Source organism: Lemur catta, chromosome 7, assembly GCF_020740605.2.
Source record: "Lemur catta isolate mLemCat1 chromosome 7, mLemCat1.pri, whole genome shotgun sequence".
NCBI lineage: Eukaryota > Metazoa > Chordata > Mammalia > Primates > Lemuridae > Lemur > Lemur catta.
In genome coordinates, this window is record NC_059134.1 from 78,666,699 (window position 1) to 78,692,025 (window position 25,327).

The window sequence follows — 25,327 nt, forward strand, 5'->3', positions numbered from 1 at the left end:
CTCACTCATTCTTTCTGAACCCTTATGAAGCATTTGATATTCTAGAAAGCCTTCCACTCGACTTCCTGAAAGCTTCCCTCTCTCGCTGTGGGTGCACTCTCTACTTGTCCCATCCTACCACTTTTGCTGTTCTTCCGGTGGGTTCTTTCCTTCTGCCTTACCTTCATGCTCTCCCCCTACATTCCATCCTAGTCCATGTTCTTCCTGCCAACACATGGTAGGTGCTGGATAAATAACGGCTGAATGAATGAATGAAAGAATGTCATACTTCACTCTGCTTGGGAAGAGTCTATCCATCTCCATAGCTTCAATAATTGTGTTAAACTGATGAGGTCAAAATATCTATCTCTATACTACATTTCTCACCTGGGCAATAAACCTATATCTCTAAGAGCACCCTTATATCAATTATGTTCACAATGAAACTTTGGATGTTCAATTAAACACTGCAGATAAATCACACACAATTATCTCCTTTCCCTCCCTGAGCTCTAAGATGATGGCAAAGGAATTTCTTTGAGAAAAAAGGTACAAATCCAAAAGGACAAAGAGAATAGAAGAGAATACAACGGTTAATCAAAAATTCTAACAAATGTTTGGATGGCGGAAAGTGGATGGCAGTGCTATAACAGTGTAAGAGTACTGGAGTTAGGACAATATGGATGTAGGATTTTTTCTTATCTTTAAGGACATTAACAAGAGCTGCAATTTTTTTTTGTCTTTCTTAATTCGCTCTTTTCCCTCTGGGTGCTTGTTTTTTCTTCCTTTCTCTTTTACTATTTAAGAAAGCGTAACTGATTCAGCCTGCAAAACCCTGGAAGGGCTCAGGTTCAGTATATGGAGATCTCAGGTACCAAGGAGAACAGAACTTAGGCACTAACTAGCCAGACTGAAACACAGGAAAAGTGACAGTTTATGACATAATGAACTATGATGTAGAGAACTACCTTGCCAGATCCTACTCAGGAATACTGGCAGCTAGGCGTATACCTCCCCAGAAGATTGGAAGATCCTTCTCTGAGAAACTGAACAGCCTAAGGGGAAAAGAATTCCATGTATTTGGAAGTCTGCCCACAACAACAGAAAATCCACCATCAACAAGCCTTACCTGTGCCCACATAGCTTCTATTCAGCCTTTTAATGCCTTACTTTTCAATAGGAACAGACAGGGATTCATATCATGAATATAAATATCAGACAGGGATTAACAAACATTTGAGGGAAGTCTCTAATGAAATCTCAAAAAAAGAGAAAATAAAGAGAAAAAGGCATCCGGAGGAAAATAGAACCAATTAAGAAAAAGAAAGAAAATTGCAATTAATGTTCTTAGAGATGAAAAAAGATATTACATCCATAAAATAAGTACAGGATGCTATGGAAAAAGAATAAAAAGAAAATAATGCTTGGGATTTAAAATAAGATAGCCATAAAAGAATTATTCAAGAATTAGAAAATATTGGCCAGGTGCAGTGGCTCACACTTGTAATCCAAGTACTCTGGGAGGCCAAGGCAGGAGGATCACTTGAAGTCAGGAGTTCAGGACTAGCCTGAGCAAGAGCAAGACCCCGTCTCTACTAAAAATAGAAAAAATTAGCTGGGTGTGGTGGCGAACACCTGTAGTCCCAGCTACTGGGGATGCTGAGGCAGAAGGATCACTTGAGCCCAGGAGTCTGAGGTTGCAGTGAGCCATGATGATGCCATTGCACACTAGCCAGGGTGGCAGAGTGAGAGTCTGTCTCAAGGAAGAAAAGAAAGAAAAGGAAGGAAAGGAAGGAAGAATGAATTAGAAAATATCAAAGAAATTTCATAGAAAGTAGTCCTCCCTTACCAGGGTAGGGGGGAAGAAAGTAAGATGGTAAACTTGGCCTTTAATCTCAGTTCTAATCCATGTTCTGTGATTTACTAAGTGTAAAAGCAACATAGCCTCTCTGTGCCTCAGTTTCCTCAACTATAAAATGAGGATAATAAAAGTAACTATCTCATAGGATTGTCATGAAAATTAAAATACTTAGCACATATAAAAGCATAAAAATACCAGGCATATAGAAATTCAATACTTGTTTGCTATTGTGGTCAAGAATGACCTTCCTTCATTTTATGAAATCCAATAATGAAGGCTCTTTCCTTCTCTTGTTTCTCAAGCAGCACTGGACAGAGTTCACGATTCATTTGTACTCATGGCTTCTGAGACATCATACTTTATTGGGCTTCCTTCTACTTCATTGGTTGCTTGTTTTCAGGATCCTTGTTGGATGTTTAATCTCTAAATATTAGAATACTTAGTCGTCTCTTTCTACTATCTAAACCTTTCCTAGGTAACTTAATCAAGTTCCATGTTTTTAAATACCATCTAGGTATGTGCTAATGTGCCTAAAATTTATATCTCCAGGGTTGGGCATGGTGGCTCACACCTGTAATCCCAGCACTTTGGGAGGCTGAGGTGGAGGATTACTTGAGGCCAGGAGTTTAAGACCAGCATGGGCAACATAGTGAGACCCAGTCTCTACAAAAAATTAGCCAGGCATGGTGGTGTATACCTATAGTCCCAGCCACTTGGGAGGCTGAGGTAGGAGCATTGCTTGAGCCCAGGAGTTTGAGGCTCCAGTGAGCTATGGTGACGCCACTGCACTCTAACCTGGACTACAGAGTGAGACCCTGTCTTAAAACAAATAATTGAGTAAACCTCAATGGAAACCAAGTAGGTGGGAAGCGTGGTGGGGATGGGTAAATTTACACCAAATGGGTACAATGCAACTACCATGGTGATGGGCACCTTATAACTTTTACTCAAACTGCACAAAAGCAAAACATGTAATTAAATAATTTGTATGCCCATAATATTCTGAAATTAAAAAAAAATTTATATCTCCAATCCTGGCTCTCCCCTGAGTATGAAACACATATAAGCTATCATGACTTCTTTGCTAGGTACTGCAAAATCCTCCCAATGAGTCTCCCTGGTTCCACTCTTTGACCCCAACAGGCCAATTTCCTCACAGCAACCAGAGTAATTGCAAAGTAACCAGATCTTAACATTTGTCTGCTTAAAATATTCCAGAGGCTTCCCATTATAATTAGAATAAAACTCATACTACTGAACTCTAGATACATATAAATGATTAATACTTGAATGACTGAAAAGTCTTATGAGGGTTATAGTTACAGCTATAAGTTAATCTACTCTGTGAAATTAAAGGTTTATTAGATATAGCAACTATATCTAAAACCTCGAGGAATTCAGGCACATGTACATACATAGATGTTTTTTACATGCAGGATTACTGCTACCCTGACAAATTCTACCTTCTCTCTATACAGGTGAATTTCCTTAAGTAGACTGACCATCTGGAAGTTTCACTGTATCTGAGAGGTTCTGAGTATGGGCAGGCCTCTAAACCTCAGCCATATTTTAACCCAACAAACCCTACTGATTCCTAATAAACTGTTCTCTGCTTAGAAGTTAATTTTCCTGGATTTCTGATGACATGAATACCTGTGAAAGATTCTGTTGTTTCTTGGTGCTGACAAACACCACTGCACATCACCAGAAACTTGGGCAGATGACTCATCTAACAGCAACAGGTAATATATCCTAAATGGGAATCACTTTTAAATGAACTCACTGATCTTTATACTGCCACAATAAATTTTCATTTCTTGACCATCCCCTAAATAAGATATAGACTTCAAAAAGACTTTTAACAAAAAGTGTTAAGTGCTATTTTGGTAATCATTTGAACTACTATCCTTAAAATGTATTTATTAATAAGACCTGTAATTTCCATCTCAATAAAATATCACCTATCATGTAACATTTTTAATATTAAAATATAATGCACTGATAATCCTAATTTTAAAACTAGCAACCTAATTACGATTAATGTATAAGTATTTTTATGAAGTGAAGAAAAAATATTAGTGTCTCAAGATTACTACATAAGATCTAGAGTACAAAACAATGTTTTTAAATTTTCCTTTAAAAATCCCAACCCTCATTTTGTTTTGGTAAAATATTCCTCCAGTTAGGTAATTTTAAAATATCTACACAGGAAAAAATATACCAAAAGCCATCAACAAAGACTGTTTTTGATAACTCTAGGATTCTAACCCATTTAAGATTCTTCTAAGAGTTATCTCAGGCATGCAGTTTAGAAATGCTTAAACAAATTAATCTTAATCTTTTTAAGTTCATAAACATAAACTAATAACAGTATGAAAGAACACAGGAAAAATTGTTGGTTTTATTGGTATTACAGTATAGTTTTAATACAACCTAAATACAAACACAATTGTTACAAATTCAGTCACTTATTCTGCAAAACAATATGCCAAGATCAACCTTGAAAGGTTAAAAAAAGCCAAAATGTAGAAAATATCTTCCTCAGTTAACTCTAAGGACTCCATAAACAACTGCAAAAATTAGTACTTGTCAATAATCACATTGAATATTGAGTCACTGATTGAGCAGTAAAAAATAATTTCTGATTTTAAAATTAAATAGCTCCAGGTAAAAACATGCTATTTCCTGCACATGTTATCTTTGTATTTTACAAAGACTTCCAAGGCAAAGATTGCTTCTGGCTTTATGAATTACCAGAGATGATGATCTGTGTGGCTGACTTATCACAGGTCTTTTACTCTTTTTTCCTGATGGATCCTTAGCTTCTTTGGGAGGGGGCATATGAACTGGTTTCCATGGAATCGGATTATAAAAGGCTGGTTCTGGATAGGAATTTCCACTGTAAAAACCTAAAATTATTGAAAAATCAGAATAAAATAAGAAAAAAACTTCTTGAGATCAAAGAAACCACTTACTTTAAAATTCCTAGAGAAATGCTAAAATGTCAAATGGAAAAATATCACTGATAAACCAGCTTGACTCATTTAAAACTTGAAATCTTAAATATTTTCAAAGAAATAACACTTTCCAAACACTGCAGATAGTACAGTAAAAATTAAAACATAAATGATAATTCTAAGAATCCAAATAATGTTAAAACCTATATAAATACAAACTCCTAGAAAAATTTTACTATGGAATTAATTTAGAACTCCTAAATTGAACAAAACCTTTATTTTCTTAACTTAGTCTAAGAAACTACTTACTGTTTGTGTACTAGCTTCCCCTTGTCAGACACTGAAGTTTATAGAAAAAAATTTTTCATATGTAAAGTGAATCAAGATTCTTGTTTAGAATCACAAAAATTCTAAATCACTGTCACTCAAATTAATAAGATTTCAAAATATCACTGTAATTTTGATTACTAATTATGGAGCATTATTCTACTGATGCATTTGAAGTGTTTAAAGAACTCTGATGCCTGACGTCTAATAACCATGTGAAGGAAGAATGTTTTGCAAATCATCTCCAAATCCTTTTGTTACTAGAGGCACAAAAATTCCTTTATTTCATTAATTATAAAAATGATATAAGCATGAAGAATAGAGACTTAAGCACAGCACTTACACACAAATATGCTGCTTGTTAGAATTAAACTCATTAAAAATGCAAAAAATAAAACAATCTCTTATTTTAGCAATTAACTTCTAGTCAATATGTATTTTCCCACCTACAGTTTTAACTTTACTACCCAATCATTAGTTTAAAACCTCTGCTTATTATTCCTTTTTTCAAACAAGAAACAAACAAAAAAGCAGGCCACGCTCAGTAGCTGGAATGGATGACCTTTGTGACCTATGAGAGAGGACTAATCCTGACAGCAGGAATGTGTCTTTCAGACAGTGGCAACCCACTTTGCATAGATATGTCAACACACACTTCACCAAGATGGTCAAAACAAAGTCTGGAATATGTTCTATTGTGTGAACAAAACAGAATGGGAGTATTTTTAATAATAAATCACTTAAACAAGTGAAGGCAGCTGTCAGCAAGGTATGACCTTCCAACATGAAGCACAAAGAAAAACATGCATTGCCATTTATAATCAGACCAAGCCTAAAGGGCAAGTGGTTTTTTGTCTGGTTGATGTGCTGTCTAGTATTCCACCCTGCAGAAGTAATGTGCCAAAGACATGGGAAGAGAGAGTTAGAAGGATGGGAGGCAAAATGACCCCTCAAATATATCCTGATTAAGACTTTATCATCCAAGAAATGTAAGAGAACTTTACTTATGTCTTAATGTTAGAAACCATTACTTTAAAGCTTAAGTTTGCAGTTCTGCAACTATTGCTTCTAAGAAATACATATATCTGATTTATGGAGAATGACAATAAATTTGTAGTATCGTCATAGCAACAGAATATGTTATAATCTTCCAGAAAATAGTAATTTAAAAGATAAATGATTTTTACCAATTGCTATTTCTGTCAAAAGGAAACAAAATGTATAATATTTGCTTTTGCAAACCATATTTATGTAAGCCACATAACATAAAAACCAACCTGTAAGTTTTCCATTAGCATAACCATAGCTCTTTGCAGCTGGACGAGGTTTATTTTTTGCATTTTCCAACCATTCCTTAAACTTTTTTTCTGCTATTTCCTTTTTCTCCTGTAATTCAGCTTGCCGTTGTTTTTCTTTTTCCTTAAAATGACACGACCAGAGAATTTCCAGGGATATTCTGTAACTAAACATTCCATTCAAATACTACTGAATTTTTTTCCCAGGAGCTTCCCATCCCAATAGCTTCCAGGCCATATACTAAATCATATTTTTGTAATATGAGTGCAAAGTTGAACATGATTAAAGATGTGATACTAAGGTGTCTACCTCTGAACAACAATAAGACATCAAACCCACTAAGAAAAAAGCAATTTGCTGTCTTAAAAGAATAGTAATTTATAATATGGTAATAAGACTTTCCATAAAAGTATATCGAAAAATATTTAAAAGGAATAACAAGTTTTGAATCTGACTGAAAAAATATCAACAGGCTGGTTAATATTTCTCAACCTAAGAAAACCACAAATACACATTCATTTTTGAAGCTTAAACACAGCATAATAGAGATAGCTTCATATATTTATTTTATGCTAAGACAGTGTGAATTTTCTATTAGATACTTTTTAAAAATATAGTTGGCACATATGAACACCAAAGCCATGTATTCTAAATGGTCATTTTAATAAAAATACCTTTTCTTTCTTCTTCTTCTCACATTCTTCAGCCTTTTTTTTCTTTAACCATTCTTGATATTTTTCTTTTGCTTTCTCTTGCAAATGTTCTTTCTCCAGTTCCTTTGCTGCTTTTTCCTCCATTTCTTTATTAATTTTTTGTTCTCTTTCTTTTCTTTTCTTAGAAAAAGTAAAGGAATTTTAATTGGAACCCTGTAGTTATCTTCATTTAAGGAATGACTATTATATATAGTAATTTTGTAAACTTCGGTTATTTCTTAAAATAGGTAATATCATACTAGTTTTCATAATGTGGTTCATGAAAATAGATAACGTATCTGCAATCAACTGTTCAATGTCAGTCTACCTGTTGGGCTGTAAGTTTCATGAGGGCAGTGACAAAGGTCTTGCTCACCAATGTATACTCAGAGCCTGGGATAGTGCTGAGTAAAGAGCAGTTGCTCGATAAAGATTTGTTGAATATATTAGTGATTTAAAATTATAACCTATCTGTTACACTTTCCTGAATCTTAGTATTTTTCAATAGATATTTACCCTCATGCTAAAATAGAAGCCACATACATATGTATTTCCTGGACTGTTTGCCAATATGAACACTTGTATAAATCTTCACCAGCAGTGAGTGACAGAGGACAAATGAATAAAGCCCATCAAATACTATATGTAAGGGCACATTCAGGCAACTCTCTGGCTACATAATTCTTATATAAACTACAGGGTGGCAAACTAAGGCCTGCAGGTATAATGTGGAGTACCAGCCACCCTGTATTTGCAAATAAACTTTTATAGGAATGTGTTGGGCATATTCATTTGTTTACATATTTATTGTTTATGGATGAAATAGCCTTAAATGTGTGATAGAAACTACCAGTGAAGCTATCAGAGGCTGGAGGTTTTTTTAATGGGAAAAATTTTAAGTTTGAATTGTTTTTACAGGTAGAGGGCTATTCAGACACTATTTCTTCTTGAATTAGTTTTAGGAAATGACATTTTAAGGAGTTTTGACATTTTATTTAAAATGTAGAATTTATTAGAATAGAATTGTTTTTACCATTCTCCCATTTTGATGTCTGTATGATCTGTAGTGACCTGCCACTCACCATCTCTATGACATTAGGCAAATTACTTACCTTCTGTGTGCCTTAGTTTCCTCTTTGTAAAATGGGATAGTAATAGTATCTACCTCATTTTGTGATTCTAAGAACTGACAGTACATACATATAAAGTGTGTAGAATAGTAACAAGCATAGTTAGCACTCAGTGAATGTTAGCTGCTATAATTGAAAATATTATAAGAACTAGATGATGCCTGTTGATGAAGTCATGGAGGAGAGTCATGAATCACACAGAGATTGAGCGAGATATGTTCCAAGATCCTTTTCAATTTGTAGATTTTGACAGTATGAAGTAGTTAAAATCCAGCATTGTTCCAATGGCTATTGTGTTCTTAGCATGAAAAGATTCCATTTCACAGCTATTGGCTGCCCAGCAAGAAGGAAATAACAGCAACTTGGATAGCAGCTTGGATAATTACTTGGGCTTTGATTTTTAAGACCTGCCTTTCCTGCACAGCATTGGACATACATTGTATGTAACTAATGTTTGTTAGTTGGGTGTTAATTGAATGCTTATATTAAAGTATTCTACAAGATACTTTCAAGGAAATAATTTCTTTTCTTGGCTAATATTTTTTGCCTCAAGAAGGGCGATATATATGGCATTTGTATTGCATATACTTTTTATGCCTTGCAGACTAGTTTCTAAATCTTTGACAAAGATGACTAGCAATGTCATGGGTTATTTAGAATTTAGCTGTATTGGTAGATTATCTTTTGAATAAGAAGGAAAAAACATTGAGTAATATTCTGTGTCAGGGATCAATAATTTTTTTCTGTAAAGGGCCAGTTACTGAATATTTTGTCTCAAAAAAAAAAAAAAACAAAAAAAGAAAAAAAGAAAGAATGCTGTGGCATATTTTAAAAATATCAAATCCTACATAAATTATTTTAGAAAATAGAGAAAATGGGAACATATCCAAGTTCATTTTAAGAGCCCAGCATTATTCTGATATCGAAACCAGGCATGGAAATTACAAGATAATATCAGAAACAAGACAAGATAACTGCCCTCATCACCAAAAACATGAAATACTTAGAAATACACTTAACATAAGATGTATAATACTGCTATATTTTGAAAACTAGAAAACACCACTGAGAGAAATTAAACAAAACATAAATTAAAAGAAAAACTATGTTTATAGATTTAAAATTTGATATTAAGATAGCAATTTTATCCAAAATGATCTATGTGTTTACATTTAACACAATCCCAACAGTTTCCATTATTAGGGAAATGATAAGCTGATTCTAAATTATGTATGAAAAGATGCAGAGTAACTAAAATAAGTTTGAAAAAGAATAAAAAAGTTGGAGGATTTACACTATCTGATTTCAAGAATTATAAATTCAAGAACTATAAAACTATAGTAACAAGTTAATGTGGTACTGGCATACGATAGGAATTAATAGAACAGAACAGAGTCCAGAAATAGACCCACACATATATGGTCAATTGATTTTAAACAAAGATGCCAAGGTAATTTAATAGGGAAAGGATTATCTTTTTAACAGTGTTGGGAGCCGGGTGCGGTGGCATGCCTATGAACCCAGCTATTCAGGAGACTGAGGTGAAAGGATAGCTTGAACTCAGAAGTTCGAGACCAGCCTGGACAACATAGCGAGACCTCATATCAAAAAAATAAAATTAGTGTTGGGACAATTGGAAGTCCACATACAAACGAGCAAACTTGACTCTCAATGCATACTGTATTTTAAAATTAACTCAAAATAAACATACAGGCAAAGCTAAAGTGATAAAACTTCTAGAAGAAAACAACAGAGAATATTTTTACACCCTTGGGGGTGGTAAAATGTTTCTTAAACAGGGCCCAAAATGCACAAACTATTTTAAAAAATGAAATATGAAACTTCATCAAAATTTAAAACTTCTTTAAAAAGTACCATTAAGAAAAATTAAATGGGAGGAAATATTTGCAATACATATATCTGAGAAGGGGCTTGTAGCATAAATGTATAAGGAATTCTTACATCTTAATAATAATAAGTCATACAACCCCTCCAGAAAAAGGGGCAAAAAATTTAAACCAACATAAACAAAACAAAACAAGCCAACAATGTAAGAGATGGAGAAATGGTCAATTAAGTGTTATGGACTGAATTGTTTCCCTCCCCCTACAAATTCCTATGTTGAAGCCCTAACCCCCATGTGACTATATTTGGACATAAGACCTTTAAAGAGGTAATGGAATTTAAATGGTCGTCATGGGAGGTGGGGATCCCAATCTAATAGGACTAATGTCCTTAAAAGAGAAAGAAACACCAGGGATGTGTGTACACGGAGTGAAAGTCCTGTGAGAACACCAAGAGACAGCCAAGGAGAGAGGCCTCAGGAGAAACCAAACAGACACTTTCATCCTGATTTCCAGTCTCCAGAACTGTGAGAAAATAAATTTCAGTTGTTTAAACCACCCAGTCTGGTATTTTGTTATGGCAGTCCTAGAAGACTAGTACAACAAGCTTATGAAAAGATGCTAAACATCATTAGATCTCAGGGAAATGAAAATTAAAACAACAATGGCATACCACTCCCTACTCACTAGAAGGCCTTAAAATGAAAAAAAAAAAAAAAAAAAAAAAAAAAACACAACAAAAACTGACAATATCAAGTTTGGCAAAGATGTGAAGCAATTGGAACTTTTAACAATACTAGTGGGAATGTCAAATGGTACAAGAACTTTAGAAAAAAGTTTGGCAATTTCTTATAAAGTTAAATAATATACATAGCTAGCAATTTAGCTCCTATCTAGGCATTTACCCAAGAGATGAAAACAAATGTCCACAAAAAGACTTGTAAATGAGTGGTCATAGAATTTTATTCATAATACCCCTAAACTGAAAACAACCTAATCATCCATCAACTAGTGAATAAACAAACAATTTGTGGTATTCCACAGAATACTACTCAGCAATAAAAGGGAATCAATAAATATATGAAATATCAGGATAAATTTAAAAACAAAAGAAGATGAACACCAAAGAGTATATATTTTATCATTCCATTTATGTAAAATTCTAGAAAAGGCAATTCTAATCTACAGATACAGAAAGCAGATTAGTGGTTTCCTTGGAGCTGGGGATGATTGGGGGCAGGCAGTGGGGGTGAATGAAAAGGGGCACAACGGAACTTTCTGGAGGGAGGGAAATGTTCTGTATCTTGACTGTGATGCTGGTCAGTTACATGAGTACCTAAGTTTGCCAAAGTCATCAAACTTAAAAATAGATGTATTTTATTGTATGCAAATTATAGCTCACTGAAATTAATTTTAAAAAATCAGACAGACTCTCTCTAAGCTAAAGATGGGAGAGTAGAATGCCTTCAGCTAGCAAAAGGAGAACAGAGCAATCGGTTAGAATAGTCACTGCTACTGAGGGAGAAGTCAGCCACTAAGTGGCCTCAGAGTTTTCTGGCATGCTAGTTCTACACCACGCAGAGCATAACAATAAATCTTCCCTTATTTTAAGATGGTGCCCTGAGAAAACCTTTGTTTCTTACAACTAAAGGAACCTAACAAAACAACTGGCTACTTAAAAGTTTCTGAATTTCTATTTCGGTTCAATCCAATAGTGCCTGGCACATAGTAAATGCTGAGTAAACATTTGCTGAAAGCAGAAATGATGCACTGGTAACAGTGTTATCAGTCATACACCTTGTTGATCTGAATTAACGTTTTACACAAAAAATCGGCTGTATTCCAACAATTAAATAATTTTATTTTAAAATAATTTTTAAAACACTGTAAATAAGGGCCCTTTTATGAAATATGTAATAACACACTGTAAAAACAAGTCTAGAAAATAAATCAGTATGGCAACACAAATATAAGAGTATCAGTGGAGATAAGCCATTTATTTTAAAGGCATTTAACAATTTACAGTCATATTACAAGAAACTAGCTTTGCTAATGGATACATAAATTCTTTTTGTCTGATTTTTTGATAGAACACAGTGAAAATGACTTAGAGAAAATAGCAGCCACAGATATAGCTCAAATGTGAATGAAGCTGGAGGCAGGGGAGGACCACACACCATGAAATGTAAACAGAGGAGAAAAAAGCTAGATGCCAGACAGGAAGAGAAGAACCAGGAGAGCAGTCTTCACAAACAGAGGTAAATGTAACTAAGGTTGAAATAAGAAATTTGATAGTTTTTAAAGGAAAAAAAAATCAGAGTAATCAATTATTCCTTAACAGGCACAAATGTTCTGCAGAACAGGTAAATTTAACTTCTCAGGGTTTGTTGTTAAACTATTCTCAACCTTATGGAATCTTGCCTTCCATAATTGGTGATTTACATCAGGGCAAGTCACTTCTCTACAAAAGAAAGAATTTTTTTCTCAAATAATTGGATTAGGTCTACTGCCACTAATTAAAACAGTGAATATATCATCTCTCAGCAGTCTCTTACATTCTTAGACAAACAACAACTATGTTTGACTGGCATGGTAAAATTAGCTTAATGGAGTTAGAAGATAAGACAGGTTTTTAGAGGAGAGAGCAAACTATTCTGTACATGTAAGACAATTTTGTTTTATAGCTCTAAATTTCAAAAAAGTATTAATCAAAGTTTTATAATGGTCACACAGACTTATTTTGATTTTGGCATTTATTCACAAAGAGCTCTTTCTTGTTATATTATGAGATGAAGCAAACTTAAAAATAACCAAAATAATTGACTTCTAAAGTAAGGAACAAATACATTTATGGTTATAACATACACACACCCTTAACCAATTTCCTTCTTATAATACCTGTATAAAGAAGGCTAAGTCATCTTCAATTTACTGAAATTATTTACTTGGGCACTACTGGGCATTAGTCTCAACAATAGTTAAAGACAAAAAATTAGAATTAAAAATTTACAACTCTGTCCTACAATTTAAACATGTGTTTAAATTTATAAAATTAGATTATAATCATAAAAGCAGTACTATCTAAATATGTAAAAACACAACAGAAGACAAATTGATAATAAAATAAGTATTTTAAAAATTTCTAATGTGTGATTCAATACAATATATTAAAATTTAAAGGAAAAACATTCATTCATTCATTTAATTAACTAATGCTTACTATATGCAAAGCTTTATGCTAGATCTTGTAATGGATAAAAAGTAATATAAAAAATAATTCCTGTTCTTCAGGATCTTGAAATTATAAGGGAAATCAAACTATATACATAATGCAACATAATAGATACACATAATATGCACATACATAATATGTATATATAAAACATAAACAAAGACAGTATATGATACAGTGTCATACAACTGATATAAATTGAACAAGGATCTCTAGCATGTGATCAGCGAATGGGTCATGCAGGAAATGATTTGAGTTGAATGATGAAAGGTAGGGTGGAGGATGTGATGAGATTCCATGTTAATGAAATATCATATATAAAAATAAGGAAGTGAGAAACAGTAACAAAGGAAGTGTCCTCAAAATTGCTCATGAATACATATTCCTGGGGTCTGGGAAGCATAGCCCAAAGCTCAAGATTTCTATGAAAATCTATTTTTATCTTAAAAATAATATAAAATTTATGTCCTACTCCCATTACATATCTGTGCTTGTTTTAATATAAAAACATAACATTTTTCCTCTCAAAATTTTTCAGTAAAACTAATTCTCCAAGAAGATGGGCCATGATTACCCCAAGTGTTCCTAAAAGAACGCCAGTAAGAAGCAATGGCATGGCATAAAGGAAACTACAGGTGGGAGACATGCCTGAAATAGGAAGCCTGGCTTTGAGAATAGAAGACCTTTACCTAGGCAGAGACACAGAGGAAGGATTCATTCATTCAGCAAATATTTTTGGACATCTATTATGTGTCAGGCACTAATCTGGCCACTGAAGAACTGAACAAACGAGGCAAAAATTCCTGCCCTTATGGAGCTTACATGCCAGTATGGGGAAGTAAGCAGTAAATAAGCTGAAAGATATAATTAAACCACTTGGGAAGAGATGACAAAAAGGGGAATAGTTATTGTAAAGAAAAGGAGGGGATGATCAAGAACATCAGAAGAATTCTGATAATGCCTAAGTGACTGAAAAGACAGCAGAACTATTAATAAAAACAGAAATAAAGGAGTTAGGAGAATGGTTCTGTGACGGAGAAATGGCAAAAATGGGTTGTTTCAGATTTGCAGACGTGGAGGTGCCCACCACAAGGCTTCAGAAGATCAAGTCTAGAAATACAGACTTGGCAACTGCCTGCAGGCAGATATCAGTGGAAACCACATGAGGGAAAAGAAAAGTAGAGGGCAAAGGGCAGAAGACAGAGACTTGATAAATGTCCACAAGAGTAGGAAAACAAAAACCAGAGGAGAAAGAATCTAAGAGAAATATTTTTAAAAACCTAGGTAATGAGGGGTAATGGGAAGACTTTGCAAAAGAGATGTCAATATGTTTGTGCATTTTTTTCTTCTCCTTACCTGCTCATTCTTTTTCTGAACCCATTCCTTATGCTTTTCTTCAGCAATTATCTTTCTTTTTTCACGTTCTTCCATTTCTTTTCTTTTTTCTAGTTGTTGATTTAATTCCTATGGATTTTATTTAAACAAAAGGCAACATTTAATAGAAGTACCCAAATCACATATTTCAAAAAAGGCTGAAGTTAACCAAATTAAACAAGAATATAGTTTTCCTTTATAGAGCATATACCACTAGTGACAATAACTTACTTAATTAGTTTATGATGAAAGAAAGCATTGGTAAGAAGCATAAGTCATTTTTAAGAAATGTACAAGTAATTGCTTGGCAGCAAAACACTAGTTTCTTAGACTAAACTGCAGCTAAATTACCCTCATTGAAATCAACTTTCCCACACATAAATTTTGGCATCACTGTAAGCTATTGGCAGAGGCTCAAGAGAATTGCAACTTTTTTTACAGTTATAAAAAGCTTCTAGATTCTTGATGAAGATAAAGGATAGGAATTAAATAATCCCTGAATTAAAAATTTAATTCAGAGTTACACCAAAGAAGAAATGTAAAGAAGCCATTCAATTTTCCTTAGGGAAAAAAAGAATCCAGAGTTTTCTTTACTGATTTTATAGCTGCTGGAATATAAAATAAAACCACATTCATATCCTAGATTATTTAACAGCCCTGCTTGTCACTCGAATCTACACGTTTGGGCATTTCCTCAGGAGAAAGAATGTGAAAGGTATGGCCAAATAAAACTACAAGCTGAATGCTACCACTCTGTCACTCATCAGTTAAATTACTGCATTAGTTGAGAATGCTGTTCAAACCAGACTGCTAGGACTCTACAACCATAATTACTGGTTATTTTTCTTTTCTCTCTTTAGATTTAGATACTTCTATCTTTCTTCTTCCATTGATCCTCACTCCTTCTCCCCATCCCTCTTTTCCAAAGACCTACCTACTTGGGCATAGGCGAGCATGAGAAAGACCATTTTCCTGTTCTCAGACCAAAATTCAAGTGTTTTAAATGAAGATAAAGCTTGACACCAAGAACATATCTTTTGCACTTTAGAATAACTGGTCGCAGGCTGTCTTCCACAACCTCTCATCCTAAACTTCTGCTGCATAGAAAATAGCTACCCTCACTCTCTCAGTAAGTCTTTTAACTTTTAAACACTATACCCCCAAAAGCAAATATCCATTTTGGTTTTAAAGATTCTTTACTATCTCTGCAGCTGTTATTCCTTGATTACTGATTCAATACACTTTTACGGTATACCTACCACAGAGCTAGCAAGAACTGAGAGATAAAGATGAAATTCCAGAAATCTCTTATCTAACCTGATCCTCTATACACCAAGGAGTTAAGTGTTACATTGTACGTTATTGCATATAACAGTACAGAGAAGGGAAGGGAAGAGAAGATGAGGAAGAAATAGTGTGGACCATGGTAGTCAGAAATGAGCACCAGATAAGGAATAGTAAGGACAAATTTGGACAAATTATGGTTGACAAATTTTAGTTAATGTTGATATAGGAGTTAAAAAAGAAAGAAGGGTCAAAAAGTACCTAGAAAATGCTACCACTGACCAAAACAGTGCTCTTATCTCAGGATGACTGTTCAAGTAATTTGCCAACCCAGAATATACATCATATTCTGAGAAAGAACTCTCCCTTCCAAGGCTGGCTCTTCTTAGAATTTCCTACCCTGAATGACTCCTCTGTTTACCACCAAGGCAAGCCTCTTCCTGGACACGGCTGGAGTCTTCGCTCAAAAGGCCTCTACATGGTCTTCTGGTACACCACTGAATTTCAACAGGATTATAGCTATTTTCCCATAAACATTTGATTATGGAGAACCAAAAGCCAAAGAGGATCCTAATGTGCATTTTTATTTCAATAGGTTTTGACTGCTTTCAGAGAATATTTTATCACTGAAGGTAACAATCAGAAAAACTGACAATTTTGAGTTTCACCAACTCTACGTCCTGCCCTATTCTATTCCTTCATTAAGGGCTAATGAATGAAATGGCCAAAGGTAAGATGGAGAAAAAAACCAAAAGGCACTGGGACTATTCACACATTAGATAACTTTTTACAATTTAGAATAGATTATATTAAAATGTTAAAGCAAATGTTAAAAATTAGAATTGGATCATATAGAATTTAAGGCAGTTGGCTAATGAATTATTTCAAATAATAAAAAGATAAATAAAATTTAAATGACCTACAACACCAACATGCTAGTTTTTCATAATACGTTCAACGTTTACCATACTTATCATCTCAACAATAGTTACAAATGTATAAAATTTTGTAAGTGGGTAATTTTAACAGGTTAGAATAATTTTTTAATTCAGTCCCACAAAGATGTCTGAGACAAATCTAAATGTCTGTTGCTGAAATCAAATTTATGAGTGGGGATGATCTTTTTAATGATCTAACTAGCCTATAAATTTTCCTTTAAATTTTAAAGGAAGAAAATAAAAAAGTCAGAGTAAATTAAAAAATAAATACTAAGTCTGATGCATTTGTATATATCTGATATAAAGACATATTTCTACAATACGTCTTGATATTGTGGAAAAAACACTTAAATTAGAAGTCAAAAGAACTAGGCTCCAGTTCCGCCACTGACTGAAATCTTGGCAAAGTTACTTCTCTGGCCTTCATGCTTTTTTAGCTTTAACAGGGATCTGAGATGAACTATTCCTTGTGGTTAAAAATTTATACTTTTAATGACACGGTTTGTAAACAAATTAGAGAATACAGTAAATGAGGACAGAAAAATTAGGAAAGCATGACTTAGAATATAAAACAAAGGGAAAGGCAAGAAAAGAATGTGAATACCATAACAGCTCAAAATCAGCTTACAGTAAGTTGAGTAGTTGGCGTTTATGTATAACATAAAAAACAGATTCCTCACTTATAAACGATTTTTAAAATCTACTGCACTAAATAATGGAATTAGTAAAAACTTGAGGTTGAGGTAAGAGAAGTAAGAGTCTGAGGTCTCAAAAATACATACTAATTCTGAAAATAAATGAAACAGCTTTAATAAGGCTAAGAATATCAATGACATAGATAATACCAATAAAAACAAAGACAGCTATCTTTATACTTTCATTTAATCCTTACAAAAATGTGACATAGGTATTAATATTATTTTATCCCTCTTGTACAGATGAGAAAATTGAAATATAAAATTTTAAATAACTTGCCTAAGATCATCCAGCAAGTAAAAAGGCTGGAACTAGGGCTTTTATTAAGCCTGCCAGCCACCAAACCATAAGGTCTTTCTTAAGCCATGTGCTCTGCTAACAAGAAATAAGTGCCACCCTTGCAATGCATTTTCTAGGAATAAATCTGTATTCTAGAATACAAAGTATTATGCAAGAAGGAAATAGCAAAATGTACTAATTTTCACAGTCATTTGAATCATGCCAAGCCTCCTGAACATGTGGCTGCCTACCTGGTTAGAAAAACATCAGAGAAATAACAACTAGTTTCAAAATTGATATGGAAAATTTATTCTAAGGCAGATCACGAAGGGTAAAACTTTAGTTTTCAGGATTTTTATAGCAACACAATTACTAAGACTAGAATAAACTGAAATATCCAACAATAGTGAGCCAGTTAACTACATTTTAACATATATTTAATAGACCTTAAATATACTTTAATAATATTAGACAGCCATTTTTAAATGAAGTTATTAGAAATAGGGACTCACTGTCACCAAGGCTGGAGTACAATGGTGTAATCATAGCTCACTGTAACCCTAAACTCCTAGGCACCAAGCGGTTCTCCTACTTCAGCCTTCTGAATGGCTGGGATTACAGACGTGCATCACCACGCCCAGCTAAGCTTTTTATTTTTTGTAGAGATAGGGTCTTGCTACGTTGCCCAGGCTGGTTTCAAACTCCTGGCCTCAAGCAATCCTCCAGCCTCAGCTCCCAAAGTGCTGGGATTACAAGCATGAGCCAACACACCCTTCCTATAAAAATATATAATGACAGAGAAATATATAAATAATGTAACAAGCAGAAAAAAGAAGGTTACAAAAGAGTTTGATGCTATTTCATTAAAATAAGAAGTATCCCTCACCATTCAAATCTATTTGATTTCTGGGTTTGGATAAGAAGAATTCACCTCCTTTGTTAAATATATTCCTAAATATTTAATTTTCTTTGATGCTATTGTGAAAGGTGTTACGTCTTTGATAGAAAACACTGAGAAAAGAAATTGTAGAAGATGTAAACAGACGGAAAACACTACCATGCTCATGGATTGGAAGAATCAATATTACCTAAGAATCCATATTACTTAAAGTGATCTACAGAATTAACGCAATCCCTACCAAAATACCATCATCATTCTTTAGAGATCTAGAAAAAATAATTCTACACTTCGTATGGAACCAGAGAAGACCTCATATAGCCAAAGCAATCTTAAGCAAAAAGAACAAATTAGGAGGCATCAGTCTACCAGACTTCAGGCTTTACTACAAAGCTATAGTAACCAAGACAGCATGGTACTGGCACAAGAACAAAGACACAGACCTTTGGAACAGGACTGAGAACTTAGATATAAAACCATCCTCATATTGTCATCTAATCTTTGACAAAGCAGACAAAAATATACATTGAGGAAAAGAATCTCTATTCAATAAATGGTGCTGGGAATACTGGATAACCACATGCAGAAGACTGAAACTGGATCCCCATCTCTCACCTCATAAAAATCAATGCACGATGGATAACAGACTTAAACCTATGGCATGAAACCTTAAGAAGTCAGAAAGAAAATGTTGAGAAAACTCTTATGGACATCAGTCTAGGCAAAGAATTAATGAAGAAGACTCCCAAATCATAGCAGCAACAGAAATCAGTAAATGGGACCTGATCAAATTAAAAAGCTTCTGTACAGCCAAGGAAACTATCATCACAATGAATAGACAACCTACAGAATGGGAGAAAAATATTTGCATGCTACTCATCCGATAAAGGGCTGATAACAAGAATCTATACAGAACTTAAGAAAATCAACAAGAAAAAAATCAAACAATCCTGTTAAAAAATGGGCAAAGGACATGAACAGAAACTTTTCAAAAGAACACAGAATAAAAGCCAGCAAACATATGAAAAAGTGCTCAACATTTCTAATCATTAGGGAAATGCAAATCAAAACCACAATGAGATATCACCTAATTCCAGTGAGAATGGCTGTTACCAAAAAGTCCCCAAACAACAAATGCTGGCGTGGATGTGGAGAGACTGGAACACTCTTACATTGCTGGTGGGACTGCAAATTAGTACAACCCCTGTGGAAAGTAATTTGGAGATATCTCAAAGAGCTAAAAATAGAAATACCATTTGATCCAGCAATCCCACTACTAGGCATCTACCCAAAGGAAAAAAAAGATATTCTATAATAAAGACATCTGCACTTGAATGCTTATGGCAGCACAATTCAGAATTGCAAAGATGTGGAAACAACCCAAGTGTTCATCAATACATGAGTGGATTAATAAAATGTGGTATATGTATACCATAGGGTACTACTCAACTACAAAAAACAATGGTGAACTAGTACCTCTTATGTTATCCTGGATAGAGCCTGAGCCCATCCTTTGAAGTGAGGTATCACAAGAATGGAAAAACAAGCACCACATGTACTCACCATCAATTTGGTACTAACTGATCAATACTAAGGTGCTCACATGGTAGTAATATTCACTGGGTACCGGTCAGGTGGGAGGGGGGCGGTGGGGGTGGGTAAACTCAAAACTAATGGATGCAGAGTGTACTGTATGAGGGGAAGGGCAAGCTTGTAGCCCTGGCTTGGGTGAGGCTAAGGCATTATATGTAAGCAAAATGTCTGTATCCCCATAATATTCTGAAATAAAAAAAAAAAGAAGAATTCAGATGAGTCTGGATAGTGAGTTTGAGGGGTACCAAATTATCCAAATCTATTTGGTTGCTAGCTTCTGAATAGCAAATAGGAAGAGTTCAAAGAATGAGGGGTTCATTTGAAAATACATCTAAAACTGTTAGTTCTTTGAGTTTGTACAGCAAAAGTTCAAAAAGAGAATCACACAAATGGAAATGTCCATATGTAAGAAAGGGAGGCACAGAGAAACTGACCTGAAAGACCAGCAGATTCCCATTGTCAGCACATACTCACTCTAGGGAACATGCTCTTTGAGTGAGATATGGGGGTAGACTCCTGTCTCTAATTTTTGTTAAAAAATTAAAAATTTTACTGTATATGTGTATACAGTTGAATTTATCTTAATTACATGTACATATGGTGTAGCTCCATTGTATGTGTCTGTATATACATTTGTACATTTTTATTTTTAAATAACTTACATAGAAGAAAATCTAGAAAGCTATATGCCATAATATTAACATTGGTTATCTTCTGACGGTGAAATTAGAAATTTTAATTTTCTTACTTATGCTTAGCTGTATTTTCTGCATGCTCTTATAATGAACATATATTACTTCTATTAATAAGAGTTATTAAATTTGATATAGTAAACCAATACAAACCAACACAAATCCAAAAAACTGTTTTCAAGGATAATAACACTAACATTTTCACTTACAGCAGGAGCTCTACTTTGTGAGCTCATGGATTAAATAAAAACAACACTGTGTAGTTTTACCTCTAGAGCTTTCTGTTGCAGCCGGTCACGTTCTTCTTTTTCTTTGCCAACAAACCACAACTCCCATGGTGTCAGGCTGCTTTCTGGTAGGCGCACCTGTTTCTGTTCTTCTTGAGTATCTTCTGATTCAACCTCAATGCTACAAAATAGAGGTTACTATATTACTTGTACACGAAACTCTTTTGCTTACCAGTCAAAATCACTTAACTGTACAATGAAAACAAAACTTAATAATGTACTTACAATATTGTGATTTTTATAAATATATATAAATTATGTATACCTATGAAAGATTATGAAGAGAAATTCCAATATCTGAATTAGTTTATCTATCAAACTACCTTTGAATTCCTTCATCTTCTAAAACCACATTATTTAAAAACCCATTGGGATAATCCACACTCATCCATTTGTCTTGATGCCAACAACTTTTTATTTCTAAAAATCTTATCTGGACAACTAATTACTAATTACAACACATAATCCTAATCAGATCCTGGAGCAGACATTTCCCTTTCCTTCCTTTAAATAGTTTAGGAAAAAATGTATATACACAGAGAGAATGATGAAGTAAACGTGTTAGCAATTAGGGACTGTGAAGGGTGAACAGAAGTTCTTCATATTCTCCTTTCAACTTTTCTTTCTGTAAATTTGAAATTTTTCTGAAATAAAAAGCCACTAAAAAAAATATAGCTCTTCTCTTCTTTAGCACTTAGATTGACTCCCTTATGCCAATCTTTAGGGTGTATACGACTCTCCAGTCTGGTTACCTCCTACCACAGTCTCCATCTGAGGCAGGTGAAGGATGGAGAAAATCCCACGCAGCTCTAGCTCCACAGAGGATTACTCATGGCCCAGAACAACCGCTGGGCTATATGACTCAGGCTGCCTGCTCTCCTCATCCCATGACCCCTAAGCTGTCCAGGACACAAACTAAAGGTCAAAAATAGGGAAGACGAATGAGGAAATTTTCTAAAAATTTATTTTTCCTGAGAGGAAGTGCTAAGTTTTTTGAAGTTTGAAAACAATCACTCTATCTGTTCTCTAGGAAGTGGGAAATAGGCATTCATTCAGCACACATTTATTGAGTACCTGATAAGCATCTGATACTTGCCACACACAAGGCCTGCCAACTCCTACATTCTCTTTCCAAACTCATATCCTAGCTATTCCTTTGATTCATAGGGACTGAAATGTGGTAATGAAGGCAGCCTTAGGTGCTACCAGCTCATTCAGGCTTTGGATAAGTGAGACACAGATGTCGGGCTCCTCCCCTGGCAGGCTCCATTTGGTCAGGGCTTTGGCTCTTGGAAGCTAATGCAAGGTTTCAGTAGCTGAGCTGTAGTTTTGATGGCCATTTATCTATCCCTCAGGCTGCTAACCTGTGTCCACATTGCTTAGTCTTCTCGATTATGCTCAGAAGGTATTTCCCAAAGCCTTGAAATTTATTTTAAATACCTTTCAGACCAACTCAGTCCTGAAGAATGCCAAGAAAGACCCAGATGAAAATGGACTCCTGAAACTCTAACTGTATTATTAAATTCTACTATCAGGTTGATCAGAGAAGGCCTGTTTTTGTGGCTACAACCAGTCTGGACAAGTGGCTTGCTTGGTTTACTCTTTCTGATCTTCAAGTACCAATGTACTTACTTTTACTTCTCATACTTGATAGACTCACTCTCGTGACCATGTATATGGGTCACTTCATATAGTTCCATATTCCATTCACTCACTCTGGATATGAGTGCCTTATACCGAAGGGGGCTGTTTTGCTACTTACATATAAAATATGGGCTCTCTGGCTTGCATTTCTTGGAGCTCCTGCACTATCCCTCAGACAGCTAGGCAATTAGAAACTTGCAAATGCTTTCTGAAGAAAATGTATGAGTCTATTCCAGAATGGACCTGCATTACTAGGCCTATCTCAAGAGGTATTCCTGCAGAGATAGGCCCTTTGCTCATATTCTATATACCCAATACTAGGCATGTAGAACCTGATGCATACATCTCTGTACTAGGCCCAGGTCTGCTAATAACTAGGTACATGCCTTTGAGTCAGACTTTTAATTTGTATTCTGAGCCATGGTTTTGTCATCTGTAAAATAAGTAGATTGACCTAGGCTTTCATTCCATGAGCGTAGAGACCATATCTATCTTGTTTATGGTCCCCAGTACCAAGATTAATATGTGGCACAAAATAAATGTTTGCTAAGTGAATAATGGTAGAAATAAACATATTAAGATGGTTTTAATGACATCTATTCCACTCTAAGTTCGTTCTCTGATCATACCCAACCTTGCCTCTGCATGCTGAGGTTAACGTTGCTAACCTCTGTGCTTCAGCTCTTTATGATACAAAGCTTACTACAATCTACTTCACTAACAGTCAGTAGAGTTTTTTCAAAATAACTACAGATACTACTAAGGTGCAGTAAACCACGCTGTGGTGTTAACGTTTTGGACAAGAGTTCTGGAGTCCACAATCTGGCTTTTGAGGATTCATAAAACTCCTGAAATAGTAGCAGAGTTTTGTGTATTTGGGACTGCGTGAGTTTTCCTGGGAAGTGAGATTGTAGCGACCATAATATCTCAAGAAAAAGATTAAGAGTCACAGAAAATCTGCTGTCATTTGTAAGAATTTGCCCAGACTCTTTATGTGCAAAAAAGGGGCAGCCCCTTGGGATGCAGGTGCCTACGCAGCCTTTGAGAGGGAAGACAGGAGAGTGTTTGGCCGGCAGAAGAAGGTGCTTAGAAGGGTCTAAGAAATGTTGAAAAGGGCTGTATCGGCCCGGCAGCCTCGGTTTACCTGGCGCACCCCTGTAACTCCATTCTTCTCAGGCTTGCCACCTTGCCCTCTGAGTCACAGGCCTCTTCGTCCACGTCTTCCCCATCCTCCCCGCCACCGTCGTCCTCGTCAAACGGGAAACTCTGGTGGCCGAGGGGAGACAACAATGACATGGTGGAATTGCTGCAGCTGAGCGGCGGCGGCGACGGCGGCGAGCACACCGCCTCCTGTCCTAGCCCCCGGCCGCCCGACATGAGGACGGAGAAGGAGCCCGAAGAGGGCCGAGACCTGGGTCTGCGGTCGACAGAGAACCAGGTGTAGGGAGAGGGAGAAGCAGCACCCCACTGCCCGGCCGCCCACATCTGGCCCGCCAACTTCAAACTGGCGGAGCCGCGGCGGGGACGCGCTCTCCCAGCAGGCCCCGCGCACGCCGAGCTCGGCCAATCCCGGCCGGCCCAGACTCCGCGTTGCCGTGGCGACGCGTGGAAGCCGCGAGGGCTTTGTCCGGGCCTGCGCCGCGCGGCTTCCTCAGCCCAGGCCTCCCTCAGCCCGCCCTTCCGACTCTGCCGCAGGAAGGTGACTGCTGCCCGTGAGCTTGCTTCATTCCGCGCCTCTCTTTGCCACGGGCGAGGTCCTGGCTCCCTGCGAATAACTTTAAGCGCCTGTCCCTTGTTTGCTGCAGTGAGTGTTGTAGATTATTTGGTACATGAAATGTTACCTATCCCAGAATAGGCAGATGCTTCTCTGAAGGGTAAGAGGCAGAAGCCAAAACTACCCCGCATGTAATGACAAGGTAAGAATTATAAGCATCAGTCGTGATTCCTTTCAGCACAAGTTGATATTTTATGAGCAAAGGCGAGCGAACTTTATACAAGTGTATGCGAGAGTGCACTTTTGGGACAATCTTTCAGTGTTTTTGTAGCATTTTGTTTGCGCGGCATCTTAAAGGAACTAGTTTATCTATTCATGTGATTTTTGGCCTCTTTGAAGCCGCTAGTGTATGCTAGGGCCTGCACAAAGTACTGGGGATGGATGAAAGCCCTATCCTTACCTTAAGTTCCTCACCCTTGTATGGTGAAGAATCATCCCACTAAAATATGCTGTGATTTGCATTTTACGAGGAAAGAAAAACTTGTGTGCAACCTTAGGGGCACCTTTCTCTTAGGGATTGATAATAAAAGTAGCAAGGGAGAGGTGGATA

The 25,327-nt window shown here is 35.7% G+C and overlaps 1 protein-coding gene across 1 annotated transcript; it reads right to left on the minus strand.

The window, feature by feature from the left end:
- Window positions 1-4,218: 4,218 nt before the first annotated feature.
- Window positions 4,219-24,540, minus strand: CCDC34 (coiled-coil domain containing 34). The gene is made up of 6 exons (XM_045557701.1): window positions 24,148-24,540; window positions 21,342-21,480; window positions 14,675-14,782; window positions 7,095-7,253; window positions 6,402-6,543; window positions 4,219-4,749 (listed from the first exon to the last, which is right to left on the minus strand). The coding sequence occupies exons 1-6, from the start codon at window positions 24,486-24,488 to the stop codon at window positions 4,535-4,537; spliced, it is 1,104 nt and encodes a 367-aa protein (XP_045413657.1). The 5' UTR covers window positions 24,489-24,540; the 3' UTR covers window positions 4,219-4,534.
- Between the last annotated feature and the right edge of the window lie 787 nt (window positions 24,541-25,327).

Coding starts and splice junctions, on each gene's coding strand:
- CCDC34 (XM_045557701.1), bottom strand. CDS start 24,488: ATGTGGGCGGCCGGGCAGTGGGGTGCTGCTTCTCCCTCTCCCTACACC. Junction 21,481..24,147: donor GAGTTACAGGGGTGCGCCAG/GTAAACCGAGGC, acceptor TCTATTTTGTAG/CATTGAGGTTGAATCAGAAG. Junction 7,254..14,674: donor TTCAGAAAAAGAATGAGCAG/GTAAGGAGAAGA, acceptor ACTTTTTCTAAG/AAAAGAAAAGAAAGAGAACA.